General features: G+C 46.9%; 2 protein-coding genes across 4 annotated transcripts in view; one reads left to right on the forward strand and one right to left on the reverse strand.

Moving 5' to 3' along the window:
- iqgap3 (IQ motif containing GTPase activating protein 3) overlaps nucleotides 1-3,818 on the reverse strand; it is a 34,866-nt gene extending 31,048 nt beyond the window's left edge. Inside the window, exons 1-7 of the mRNA XM_041943458.1 lie at nucleotides 3,629-3,818; nucleotides 2,342-2,429; nucleotides 1,800-1,956; nucleotides 1,601-1,678; nucleotides 1,303-1,379; nucleotides 439-506; nucleotides 1-42 (exon numbers count right to left, since the gene is read on the reverse strand). The exon at nucleotides 1-42 is cut by the window's left edge and continues 72 nt beyond it. Coding sequence (XP_041799392.1) covers nucleotides 1-42; nucleotides 439-506; nucleotides 1,303-1,379; nucleotides 1,601-1,678; nucleotides 1,800-1,956; nucleotides 2,342-2,429; nucleotides 3,629-3,656 — 538 coding nt within the window. The 5' untranslated portion in view covers nucleotides 3,657-3,818. The remainder of the gene's footprint in view (nucleotides 43-438; nucleotides 507-1,302; nucleotides 1,380-1,600; nucleotides 1,679-1,799; nucleotides 1,957-2,341; nucleotides 2,430-3,628) is intronic.
- A 185-nt stretch (nucleotides 3,819-4,003) lies between these two features.
- LOC121610534 (tetratricopeptide repeat protein 24) lies at nucleotides 4,004-10,444 on the forward strand. 3 transcript variants are annotated; one of them, XM_041942695.1, is made up of 14 exons: nucleotides 4,004-4,250; nucleotides 5,240-5,480; nucleotides 5,838-6,131; nucleotides 6,373-6,574; nucleotides 6,671-6,877; nucleotides 7,126-7,254; nucleotides 7,517-7,638; nucleotides 7,837-7,917; nucleotides 8,530-8,585; nucleotides 8,678-8,751; nucleotides 9,499-9,610; nucleotides 9,700-9,728; nucleotides 9,854-9,893; nucleotides 10,014-10,444. In XM_041942695.1, the coding sequence occupies exons 1-14, from the start codon at nucleotides 4,225-4,227 to the stop codon at nucleotides 10,123-10,125; spliced, it is 1,725 nt and encodes a 574-aa protein (XP_041798629.1). In that variant the 5' UTR covers nucleotides 4,004-4,224; the 3' UTR covers nucleotides 10,126-10,444. The 3 variants fall into 3 exon arrangements, with proteins under 3 accessions (XP_041798629.1, XP_041798630.1, XP_041798631.1); XM_041942696.1 differs by having other exon boundaries at nucleotides 9,854-9,921; nucleotides 10,014-10,077; XM_041942697.1 differs by lacking the exon at nucleotides 5,838-6,131.
- The last annotated feature ends 3,505 nt before the right edge of the window (nucleotides 10,445-13,949 follow it).

Consider the following 13,949-nt stretch of genomic DNA (forward strand, 5'->3'; position numbering starts at 1 on the left):
CATATTTATCCAGCTCCATCTTCATGTTGTTGATCTCCTCCTCTGGACAGACACACAGTAACACACAGTTTACACAATACTCCAAGACGGCTGTCGCCCCACCTTCGTCCAATCGCGGCTGCTCGAGATCGCCGATGGGGTGCGGTGGGAGTAAGAGGGGCGGCGACAGCGTGGAGTCAAGAAATGCAGCAGCCTCCTGACTAATGCTTAAAATCAGAAACCAGCACAACGACGACATCCTGTGACATCATCACCACAAAGAGACGGGAGGCTGCCGCCCCCACCTGCAGCATCAGAGAGACACGCTCACGTCCACACAACGAGTGCATGTCAAAGTAAAACTATTATGGGGTGTAACCCAGAGACAGACAACAGTTGAGTGAAGCCTGACACAAAGAATCATTAAACTAAATTAAATCATTAAATCATCATTTTCACCTGTGAACTCGACTTTTCCGTAGAGGTCGTGGATCTGTGGAGCCAGACCCTGTCTGTACAGGTACAGGCTGCAGACAGACAGGCAGAGAGACAGACAGCTGGTCAATACAGAGAGAGGCAGGCTGCAGACAGACAGGCAGAGAGACAGACAGGTGGTTAACAGACAGAGAGACAGGCTGCAGACAGACAGGCAGAGAGACAGACAGCTGGTCAATACAGAGAGAGACAGGCTGCAGACAGACAGGCAGAGAGACAGACAGGTGGTCAATACAGAGAGAGAGACAGGCTGCAGACAGGCAGGCCGAGAGACAGACAGCTGGTTAACAGAGAGAGACAGGCTGCAGACAGGCAGAGAGACAGACAGCTGGTTAATACAGAGAGAGAGAGACAGGCTGAAGACAGACAGGCAGAGAGACAGACAGGTAGTTAATACAGAGAGAGACAGGCTGAAGACAGACAGGCAGAGAGACAGACAGGTGGTCAATACAGAGAGAGAGACAGGCTGCAGACAGGCAGGCAGACAGACAGACAGCTGGTTAATACAGAGAGAGACAGGCTGAAGACAGACAGGTAGTTAATACAGAGAGAGACAGGCTGCAGACAGACAGGCAGAGAGACAGACAGACAGGTGGTTGACAAAGACAGACAGGCTGCAGACAGACAGGTAGTTAATACAGAGAGAGACAGGCTGAAGACAGACAGGCAGAGAGACAGACAGGTGGTCAATACAGAGAGAGAGACAGGCTGCAGACAGGCAGGCAGACAGACAGACAGCTGATTAATACAGAGAGAGACAGGCTGAAGACAGACAGGTAGTTAATACAGAGAGAGACAGGCTGCAGACAGACAGACAGGTAAACACACCTGAGTGCATGGATACAGTAAACAGCTCTTGGCATGTTCTTCTTGTCATAGATGTCTGTAGTTTCTGGGTGGAAGATCTGAAAACAACAAAAAGTAATTTCTGATCAGCTGATCAATACTCTGATCAGCTGATCAATACTCAGATCAGCTGATCAATACTCAGATTGATCAATACTCTGATCAGCTGATCAATACTCTGATCAGCTGATCAATACTCAGATTGATCAATACTCAGATCAGCTGATCAATACTCAGATCAGCTGATCAATACTCAGATCATCAGTAACAGTGTGCTCACCGCTGGCAGGCCGAGGGTTGTCATGGCTTTTCTCCAGTAGTTGATATTGTCAGTGTGACGGAACTGAAGACCCACCGCCTGATCAGATCAATACATAGCTGATTATTGATTACTGACAGTGACTGACTGATTACTAATCACTACCGGGTGTGTGTATTGTGTACTGTGTGTACTCTGTGTGTGTGCCGGGGGGGGGCACCTGGTACCGGAGCTGTTCGGGATCATAGATCTTCTTCAGAGCAACAGCATTCGGAGCAAATCGATGACCCAGTTTTGCTAAAAGGACTCCGTTTCTCAACGCCTCCTCCAGCTCAGTGGGAGGGGGAAGCTCCTCCCCCAGACATGCCTCCATCCATCTGAGCAGAAAGAGAAGTGATGTCACATGTGAGGTGTTTGAACAGGTGAGTTTTCAGTCTGAACAGGTCAGTTGCTAGTCTGATCGGGGGGGCCATTCTTGGCAATCCCACCAGAGGGACCACACGGGGTTTCAGAAGCGCCCCAGCAGCAGCTGTCTGGTTGTCCTGGATGTAGGATCCTAGCAAGACAACCAGGGTGTAGACTAGGCTTTGAGCAGCCACCGGTAGCCGGTCCTGCGTGTGGAGGAGCGTGTAGTGTGGGAGAACTGGGGTATGTTAAAGACCAGCCGGGCCGCTCAATCATCATCATCTAAGAACTGGATGGATGTTGTTTTAAAAAGTAACCAGTTCAGTGTGGACCTGGTCTGGAGTGAATCCCACTGACCTCTTTGCCTCCTCCAGCCTGCAGAGGTACTGATAGGCCACGTTCTGGATCCTCTGTTCATCCATCTGCTCTGCCGTCAGACGCTCGTCTGTACAACACACACATCCACACAAACAGCAGTTTTACATGTTGTACTGATACCGCGGATCATTTCCATATCCTGACACATCACTGTGACGCCACTAGCTATACTGTTCATTAAACGTTGTTGAGGACCGCTGGAGGTCTGCATCAGGAGGTCTGCATCAGGAGGTCTGCATCAGGAGGTCATATACAGGTACATGAGGGGAGTTCAGCCAGGGCAACCTCGTACACAGAAATATACAAATGATGTTTTCTTCATCGATGAAAGCTGCGTTTGTGTTCCTATGTACTGCCTCCGACACACTCCATCAGGATGTCCTGCATACTGCCGACCACGTCTCAGCCAGCCGGCCAGCCAACCGGCCAGCCAGCCAGCGGCCCCTCACGGCTCTGACTACACCAAAGCAAATTTCCAGACAGCTGTAATTTGTAAAAAAATTGGCAATCTAACTGGTCAGTGAAAAAATATTGAAATGAATAAAGTGACACATTAACGGCTTTTAGCCTGGCTCAAAATCAACATCATGGCCTGAAGAGAAGCAATGCATTGTGGGTGTCCAGTGAGGTCACACCACATACTCTTAAAGTAAATTTTGCAAATTTCTCTTCGGAGATGAATAAAGTATCTATCTATCTATCTAAGTACGTTAATCCAGTCATTCCTGTGCATGAAATCGACATACTGCGCATGCTCAATCTGACGTCACAGTTAACGTGAACAGCAGGTCAGTCTGCGAGTCTGGACGCAGCCTTAGTGACGGCCAGCTGCCCGATCGATAGATAATAACAACAACTAACTATAACAATAAACTAATGGGATTTTTCTGATATATATATTGTGGATCTTTAAGAACGAACATTTAGCAGGACAAAAATTGAAAACGTTTACATAATAATCACGGAGCACTGAAACGTTACTTAGCAAATAACTTCTTGTTAAAGTTCCTGTTAATAATTCAAAGTGTGTTTCTGCTGGTCAGCCGCTCCCTGATGTTTCCTTTAATGAGCCGACAGAAACCACTTCAACTGCCTGAAGGAAGTCTAGCCATGATAACACAAACATTTTCCCAGACAACCCAGCAGAGACAGAAGCTAACGCATAAAACCAGCACGTAGTAGATAAAACCACTTTCATAAGACGAGAAAAACTAAAGTAAGACATTTTTATTTCAGTGAAACATGAGGAAATATGAAGAAACTTACAGGGACTGTGTCCAGCTGAATCCGCCATATTAGCTCTTCGTCCTCCGTCGGGTTGATTAAATCTTTATTTGTCCTCACGATGGTTAAAACTTGTCGTTATAATGTCAAAACAATACAGTACAGGTGAAATGCACACCGCAAAAACTCCCAAAACACTCTTCAGTCTGTTTGAACTCGTCCGCTGCCCGGACCTGCTTCCTGGCTAAGATTTGAAAGCTCCCGCCGCTCTCTGATTGGCCCAGCAACCAGCCGCTTCGTCCATTGGCTGGAGCGTTGCAGCATTGGATTGTGGTCTATGTATTTTTGTTTCGTTAAAATAAACGCCTACGATAACTTTTTTTCTTTTTAATAACTTATTTGAGTTTACATTAGACGTCAGACTCCTCGTTTGTTTCCCTGTTTTCCCTGTTTCTATTTTCAACATTTTAGTTGTTTCCCCTGTAGTTGGTTCCATGTTGCCACAGCAACCGAGTCAGCTACACTCAGAAGTAGCTTATAGCAGATGTTGCTAGCTGCTTCATGAAAAGCTAAGAAAAATATATCGATCTTACTTCAGAACAGTTGTTGATGTCTGGACATTGAACGGCTCAATATGAATGATCTTCATCTTCCCCTGGAAACTGTGAGTCAAGAGGAGCAAGTGTTGTTTCACTGGGAGTGTTCAGTAAAGCACAGCTAAATGTTAGCCGTGTTAGCAGTAGCAGTGGTGTCAGAAGTACAATAAATACAAGTAGCAGCAGGACGTCATGTTTATTGATAACCATTCAAACTTTAATACCAGCGATAAAAGGGTATCACTTCATTTCTTTAGAAACATGTTTTCTGAGCCAGTTTCAGTCTGAGGATGCAGTGTTGCTCCCATTTTGGGCTTGATAGTGAATATTTGGATTGTTTTCATAGAGTTAAGAACCACAAACGATCAAGTGTAAACTAATCTACACTCACAATACACAATAAATAACCTGTTTTATATTAACTGTTCCAGTTGAGATGTGTTTGAGGTGTATTAATCATCCGTTGACTCCTTCAGTGGGGGGCGCTGTTAGCTTTAGCTTGTAGTTTCACCGACCTAAACAGGAAGAGCAAACGTGGTTTTTCAAAATAAATCGGTTTCTCTCCTTTAAAGCAGCATAAACCTTTTATTGTGTCAGTCATATCACATGATCCTCATTAGTGGGTTGGATATTCATAAAATGCACGTTGAGGTGAGAATATTTTGTCAATAAAACATTGAACAAAGTTATATTTAAACTTAAATATTTGTCGGTTTCACCTTAAATCTGGATCCGTGTTTTATACAATTTTACATTTTAACGATATAAAGATGAATTTTAAATAAACTAAACTCTATTTAGAGTTTTAGGTCAAATCAAAATGAATAACTTGAATCCATGCTGACATACTGTTTGAAGACTTCACTGGATTATAACAATTTAGCATGTATTGTATTTAAATAATTATAATATATATATATATAATATAATGATATATAATAATTAATCAATCCATCAATCAGATAAGTAATTAAAAATGAAACAGTCATTATTTGCAGGTTTTAAAGAAGGTGAATGATAGTTGATGTTTTCAGGTTTAAAATGTGTCTCTCCTCAGAGTCTTACCAGGTGAGTCCTCGTCCATGCCCTGCATGTCCAACATGGCGTCTGATGAGTCTCCTCAATGTGACGATAAAGTGAAGGTGAGAAGGAGGAGGAGGGAGCAGGAGGTGAGGAGGAAGGAGGTTCTGGCAGTGGACATTGAAGAGTTAACATCTGCTGGTCACAGAGCTCTGCAGGAGGGACGGACTCAAGACGCTCTGAGCTGCTTTAACAAGGCGCTGAATGCTGCAGGACAGGTGAGTCTCTAGAGGGTCAGAAGTCACTGACAGGTGAGACTGCAGAGGGTCAAAGGTTATTGACAGGTGAGACTGCAGAGGGTCAAAGGTTATTGACAGGTGAGACTGCAGAGGGTCAGAAGTCACTGACGGTGAGACTGCAGAGGGTCAGAAGTCACTGACAGGTGAGACTGCAGAGGGTCCAAGGTTATTGACAGGTGAGACTGCAGAGGGTCAGAAGTCACTGACAGGTGAGACTACAGCATGTCATAGGTTATTGACAGGTGAGACTGCTGAGGGTCAAAGGTTATTGACAGGTGAGACTGCAGAGCATAGTAGTACTTGTACCTTGATTTCCCATCATGCACTGCTCCTCAGCTGCAGGACTCCCGGGTCCTCCGGGCCTGCTCCTTTAACCTTGGTGCAGCCTATGTGCATGTGGGCCAACCTAAGGAAGGTCTGGACTTCCTGCATCAGGTTCAGCCCGGTCCAAAGGCCGACCGCCTCCCAGACCTCCAGTTCAACCTGGCCCTGGCCCACAATGCACTGGGGCAGAGCCGAGAGGCCGCCGCCTGCTTCTTGCAGGCTGCTCAGCTGTACAGATCACAGGGAGACGGAGGCAGCGAGGGGGACGCCTGCATGGAGATGAGCCGCTGCCACAGCAGAGTACAGGTCAGGACCTGAAGCAGGACCACAACCAGAATCACAATCAGAACCTGAACCAGAGAAAGAAGCTGAATGAGGGACAGTTTCTGGTCCTTTTTCTGTCTGTGGTTCAGGTTCTGTTCTTGGTTTAGGTTCTGAACCACAGAAAACCTGAACTAGGACCAGAGCTGTAAGATGTTAGGTAAAAGGTGAGTCAGCTGTGTGTGTGTGTGTGTGTGTGTGTGTGTGTGTGTGTGTGTGTGTTTAGGACTGGTCTCTGGCTGCTCAGGGTTTCCTGCGGGCTGCAGAGAGTTACAGAGTGGCAGCCATGTTGGATTCTGCAGCCGCTGCCTTCAAAGAGGCAGTAAATCACATGATCCAATCAGATCGGTTCAGCCGTGATGACATCAATAGCGTACTGACCGAGTGTCTGAGTCTGACAGACAGAATCACAGAGCCGAGAATTCTGGGTAACATCTTTGCATTCAAGGGCTCAACAGATCATCTGATTGATTGATTGATTGATTGATTGATTGATTGATTGACTGTTTGCTGCTCTGGTCCAGGTGAGCTGTACCTGTCAGTGGGCGTGTCTTACTGTCGGCTTAGGTGTTTCCAGGAGGCGGTACAGTGTTTCCAGCTGGCTCTGGGCCCCACCACTCAGCACCCCTCCCTGCTGGCCAAAGTCCTGCACAACCTGGGAGCTGCTCTGAACTCTGTGGGCCAGTTCACACCTGCTGTGGGTTACCATAGGCTGGCTGCTGGACTCTACGGTCAGATACCGTCACTCACCTGTCATTCAACCACACTGATCACCTGCTTCTTCTTTATGAAGAGCATGATTCATGTTCATATGATAATAATAGTAGAATTATAATAATGATAATATGCAAAGAATGTGTAAAGCAATATAATTTTCACTGTTATCCCACAATATATTTATCCTTTCAGTACATTATGATGTAATAATATACTGCACAGGTAGTTATGTTTCTCTGTGTGTGTGTGCGCGCACACTCAGGCTCCCTGGGTCGCCGTGGTGACCAGGCGCGGTGTTTCAGTAACTTAGCGTTTGCCTGCAGTCAGCTGGGTGATGAAGAAGAGGCAGCAGAGAGCTTCATCCATGCTCTGCAGGGATTCAGAGACGCAGGTAACACCAGTAGCTTCTTTACTTCTGTTTGTTAATTGTTCTTGGTATTTAATATGTTATTGGTGATTATCGGCTTGAGCTCCTCCAAAGCACCAGCTAGCACACGGTGACCCCCCTGACACAGCACTCTGGGACCAGCAGAGGGCAGCATAAGTCAAGCCTACCAGGATATATGTATCTGCCTGTACCTGTCCCTATGCAGAGGACCACCTATCTCAGGTTCAGGCGTGTTACCTGTCTGTTTGTACCTGTCTCTACACAGAGGACCACCTGGCTCAGGCTCAGGTGTGTGAGTCATTAGCCGAGTGTTACCTGAAGCAGAGGAAGCAGCAAAAAGCCGTTCAGCTCTACAAACAGGCTCTGACTGCTCTGTCTCATTGCCAGGTAACAACAACGTGACTGTCTATTATCATTACTTATTTATTTTAATTATTATGTGAAGAGGGTCAAAGGTCAGAGTTCACCTGTGAAAATTAGATTAATACAGTCATCATCGTCATCACCTGTCACCTGTAGGACTGTTTGGGGTTTTTAGACTGAGAACATCTACATCAAACAGCTGATTGTCCTCATTCCCTTCAGGACAGTTCTGGTTGTGTTCGAGATCGTCTCGTGGAGCGTTTGACTGCAGTTCTACAGCAGAGTCTGACTGTCAGTCTGCAGGTGTGATCACGCCACTTAAAACACCACATCACACCTCCAACCATCAAAACACCACATCACACCTCCAACCATCAAAACACCACATCACACCTCCAACCACCCAAAACACCACATCACACCTCCAACCATCAAAACACCACATCACACCTCCAACCACCCAAAACACCACATCACACCTCCAACCATCAAAACACCACATCACAACTCCAACCACCCAAAACACCACATCACACCACCAACCATCAAAAAACCACATCACACCTCCAACCATCAAAACACCACATCACACCACCAACCATCAAAACACCACATCACACCTCCAACCATCAAAACACCACATCACACCTCCAACCATCAAAACACCACATCACAACTCCAACCACCCAAAACACCACATCACACCTCCAACCATCAAAACACCACATCACAACTCCAACCACCCAAAACACCACATCACACCTCCAACCACCCAAAACACATCATGCAGACTGAACACCACACATCTTTGACTGTTCCTCCTCCTAAACCGATGTTATTATTACCAGTCTGACTGGAGCAAGTCTTACATTTGATGTCATCTTCATTAATCAGCGCTCCTTTCTTCTCATTCAGAGGCCAATCCCACCTGGACTACACCCACACAGTCCACCTGTCAGACAGAGGGTCAGGTAAGAGCCAGTTAGCTCTCAATGGTTCTGTGACACACCTGTCAGGTCATTATACCCATTTATCAATACTGACATTTATTCCCTCCTCACAGGAAGAGTGACATCACACAGAGTCCAGGCAGAGCATCAAAACAGCATCCAGATGATGAGAGGGGGGAGGGGCAAGGTGAGTCAAGGTGACCCACCACTGCCACTGTCCCACTGTTGATGTCAACTGTTGTCATATTCAACATGACAACGTGTCAGTTCAGGACCCACATCCTTCAAAGAAGGCCGAACCGAGCGTTGTCAAACGGGACAGTCTGTCCTTACTCTTGTGACCCAAAGCGCTGCTCCTGTCACCTAGCAACCAGCTGCAGCTGACAAGCTGTAAGCTACATATATTTATACACCCCCAAACAAAATAACCAAGTTCAGGTTTGCCATGTTATCAATCCCATCATTGGTGACCGTGATATTCAGCCGTGTTAAAGCCCAGCAGGGTTCACTGCCTGTTGAAAATTGTCCACTTTGGTCCATTTATGTACGAAATATTCGCCACAATCTCAGTAGTAAAGAAGTCGACCTCTGAACCTCGAGATTCATTTGAAGTCTTTAAAGGCTTCACTTTCAAAGGCTGTAATATATTTGGGACGCAGGCAGTCGAGCTGCTGCCTCATTTCTATCGTTAGCTGTTCAAATGAAATGAAGCCCAGTGCTTTCATGTAAAAGTGTAAACCTGACCTCTGCCACTGTTACGTTTGGGGAGTCCGCCATGTTGTCACTGGGGCGCACTGGACAGGTCGGGCTGCGAAGGATCTGCCCACTGGATCCTGCGACACAGCAGGTCTTCAGATGCAGCCTTTGAAGGATCAGGATCTTCATCCCTGAATGGAGACACAGATAGCGTGACACAGCCGATGTGTGTGAACAGGAACGGAGCAGCAGGCCACGGGTAGACGGGAAGCAGCAGAGAATTGTGGGCCAGCAGGGGGCGGAGCCACTGAGAGACAGGAATTCATGAACGTTGTACCTGGATCGCACAGGTAACACATACTAATACTGTACGACCCGACCTGCAGAGCCGGTTCCTCCAGTTTCAGACAGCTGTTAACATTTATTCGTCTGTTTCCAGTTCACACCTGTCCGAGCAGCTGCAGCACGGTGAGTCAGCTGATTCACACCTGATTCATTGATCCTGATTCTCCTGCTTCGTCGTGTTCTATCGAGGACTGCTCTAATAAACAGACGGCAGGTGGAGGTGATGACGTACCTGTGTGTGTTTTCAGGTGAGCTGTGTTCGGACGGAGAGAATCTTCACACTGACAGGTAACTGACACCTGTCAATCAAATCACAGTAAGGTTTATTTACAGAACTTGTGTCTATAAAGATTATAAAAAGGAAAGACTCGACTGACGGCTGTGAGTTGAATCCTGGTTTTCTTTCAGTGAAACCTCGTTGGTCCAGAATGCAGAGACTCCACCAACCAGACCAGATGACATCAGAGAGGCCACGCCCCCTGTAGCCAGGTGGAGGTCTCGATTCTGTTCACTGATGTAGACTCCCCTGCGTGATGGAGTTATTGATCGTGCATTGATTATGGACCGATCATCAGTCTCTGAGCGACCGCTGAGTGACCAAACAGACGTCAGAGTCTGATCTGCATCACAGAGTGAAGATAAAACCTCGACATGGAATTCATTCAGCTGTTTCCCTTTGTTCATTCTGTCGACATGAAGTATTAATACAAGTGTGTTTAGACCTAATCAAGTATATATATGCATTAAATGTGAAAGGAAAGTGTAACCTGTGCCCCCCCCTCACATCCACACACACGTCTCCTGTCAATATAAACCATCACCGATCCAAGAAAAGAAGAAATGCCCCAAATAAGTAATAAGAATAAATGAATTGTGAATATTCTTATGTTCGCTTTTGTTTTTTCGTACTACGGCGTCCTGGAGTGACATCATCACTGAGCCCCACGCGATCCTGACAGGGTTTGACTCTGGTGTGAACCCTGACAGAGGAGTGACGTCAGAACACCTGTACCCCCATATTTGACAGCTCCTACCTTACGTACATGACATGATGTCAGCGTGCAGTTCATAAGATCAGAAAAATGAAAAAGACTCGGGTACCTCTGGATGAGGGGTCTCTGTCACTGAAAGGATGAAGTCTCCTGGAACAGCTGAACCACAGTCAGTCTCTGACATCCAATCGTAATCAGCACACAGTGGTGGATAGCCCCCGCCAATCACTCGCCACCACTGGGGCAACCATTTAGTTGCAGTATCTGCTGACTGCAGACCTGTTTAAACCACCAGTATGTCCACACCCCCAGCAGGGGAAACCACACCCTGGACCATGTTTACAGAATATTCCTGGCAGCTACAAAGCCCTGAAAGCTGACACCAAGGAGGCAGAGCAGAGACACCAACAGAGACCGAAGAGAGACCAAGAAGACACCAAAGACACGTGGCAAGTGATCCAGACCTTCACAGGTGACTGAAGCGAGGCCACATTGAGCTTCACACCTTTTATACTTGCTTTGATCACCTCAACAAAGAGTCAGCTGTCCACTCCACCTCCAGAGGACCGACCACCATCAACATCCATGGTCATCTCACATCTCCACCCTGGAACTGAAGCTCAGAGACATGGGATGGTTTGTGGACGGCCAAGGACAGGAGGACTCTGCAGCAGGTGATTAAAACCAGCCAGAACATCACTGCTACCATCTACTGATCATCAGTGAGGTGAGGGGTCTGCACAGAGTCCAGAGGACACTAAAAGACAAACCAGCCACAGTCTGTTCACCTGCTGCCTGACAGAGATACAGAAGAATCTGCTGCTGGACCACCAGAGGACAGAGCTGCTGGACCACCAGACCACAGAGCTGCTGGACCACCAGACCACAGAGCTGCTGGACCACCAGACCACCAGACCACAGAGCTGCTGGACCACCAGTCCACAGAGCTGCTGAACCACCAGAGGACAGATCTACAGGACCACCAGACCACAGAGCTGCTGAACCACCAGACCACCAGACCACAGAGCTGCTGGACCACCAGAGGACAGAGCTGCTGGACCACCAGAGGACAGATCTACAGGACCACCAGACCACAGAGCTGCTGGACCACCAGACCACAGAGCTGCGGAACCACCAGAGGACAGATCTACAGGACCACCAAACCACAGAGCTGCTGGACCACCAGACCACAGAGCTGCTGGACCACCAGAGGACAGAGCTGCTGGACCACCAGACCACAGAGCTGCTGGACCACCAGACCACCAGACCACAGAGCTGCTGGACCACCAGTCCACAGAGCTGCTGAACCACCAGAGGACAGATCTACAGGACCACCAGACCACAGAGCTGCTGAACCACCAGACCACCAGACCACAGAGCTGCTGAACCACCAGACCACCAGACCACAGAGCTGCTGGACCAGCAGACTATGGGACCATAACATTTGGTTCATTGTGCGACCCTGTGTTATAGAACGACAAAACAAATGAACCTTGATGTTTAGACAAACCTCCAGATAAATATCAGAGACAAATCCACATTATTAACAATGTGAAGATTTTACTGAAGGTGAAAACTGGTGAGGCTGCGAGTGTCCACATCTGTGTGTGTTTGTGTGGTGTGTGTGAGGACACAAAGAAACAGAAATAAACAGAAATAAGATTGTATCCCAGCTTTAAACCTGATTTCACTTCTTATTTGTTTCTTTTGAGTCTTTCAGAGCAGTTTGAAGGTGACAGAAACAAACATTTCTAATATCAGAGCGGTGTTATCACGCTAACGTTCACTTTCCTGCTTCATTTTGTTTGTTTCTGACTTTAATGAGTCTGAATCCAGGTGTTAATGTGTCGCTGTTAACGTGATCATGAAGAGCTGAACCGAACAGCTGTGATGCAACAGGACTGATTAACTGAGAATCTGATTTTAACTCAAGAAACAGCAGAACTGACCCTGGATCAGCAGCACACACACACACACACACACACTCACTGACAGTCACATGGAGCCCCCCCTCCCTGCGTTGCAGCCTGCAGGTTTCTCTTCAGTGTTCCAGAAGCTGCTGAAGGGGACAGGAACCTGAACTGATCTGGATCAGATGGCGTCTGTTCACCAGTATGGGTTCTTCACTGTGGGTTCCTGAGCAGAGAACATGAGGAGGGGAACAGAAAGTCTGATGTGACAAGGAGAAACATCCAGAGCTGCCGATCAGGTAAAAACATCGACTCTTTCACAATAAGAGCCTGACTGAGAGACCGTCAGTAACACAGAACACGAGCTCATCAGGAGTTTAATTTGAAAAGTGTTTCAGTCAGTGAGACGAAGGAACTCTAAAACTCTACAGAGTCCTGCATGAGACTCACCTCAAAATCTGTTCAATTACCTGATCAGCATGTTTCCAATGTCCTGAGTGTTCCACTGATTTACAGAGTGTGATCAGGTTTTCAGCTGTCGATGTTGACTCCTCAGGTTTTGATGTATGTGGAGGACCTGGTCTGTTGAGGATCAGTTCTGACTGTACCCCACCTGGACTTCCTGTGACTCAGGTCTGATTGACTTGATGAAGAAGAACTCGAAGAACAGAACTAAACTGTTTGAATCTGACTGAATCGTGTAGAGTCGTCAGTTCATGTTGGTTTACCAGCTGCGTCCAATCAGAAACCTGCTCTGTGTGTGTGTGTGTGTGTGTGTGTTGTTGTTGTTGTGTTCTTCAGTTGTTGTGTTGTTCAGACCGGTTGAAGTGAGACTTTCTGGTCTTTTTGTTGTCTTTTCTTTTTTTGTGACCTTTCATCATGGACCTGCTGGTTTTGGATGAATGTTCAGTATTTGCTCTGTTGCAGATAAATATGTATGTGTGTGTGTGTGTGTGTGTGTGTGTGTGTGTGTGTGTGTGTGTCACAGGCTGAAGAGGAAAGGATTTTTTTTATTGTGACAGAGACTTCCTGTCTGTCTGAGCTGATTAAAGCTCAGAGATAAGAGTCTCATTAAAGCACAGCCACTCTGTAGGGAACCTGAGGGGTTACCATGGTAACAGATTCACATCAGGAAAATGAGATTGATGGAACAGCACAAATCACATGGAACCTGATTTGTAGCGTTCACGTCACTCGGATGAAGGGAGCGTCTTGGCGGCAGACTTGTTAAACTAACCTTTGACATCCTGGAGTTCGGATGAAATCTGTTTCTGCAAAGCCGTTCACGTCACAATCCCACCGCCGCTGCTCCGACTCTGCACCCGCACCTCCGCACATAAGGAGAAGTTATTGCTTGACAAATAGCCATAATTAATCATTTGGCTCTCTGTCTCCTCATCCTCATTATCATCTTCTCACCAGTTCAGTGGCTTCCACACCAA

This window comes from Chelmon rostratus, chromosome 8, assembly GCF_017976325.1.
Source record: "Chelmon rostratus isolate fCheRos1 chromosome 8, fCheRos1.pri, whole genome shotgun sequence".
NCBI classification, from domain to species: Eukaryota; Metazoa; Chordata; class Actinopteri; order Chaetodontiformes; family Chaetodontidae; genus Chelmon; species Chelmon rostratus.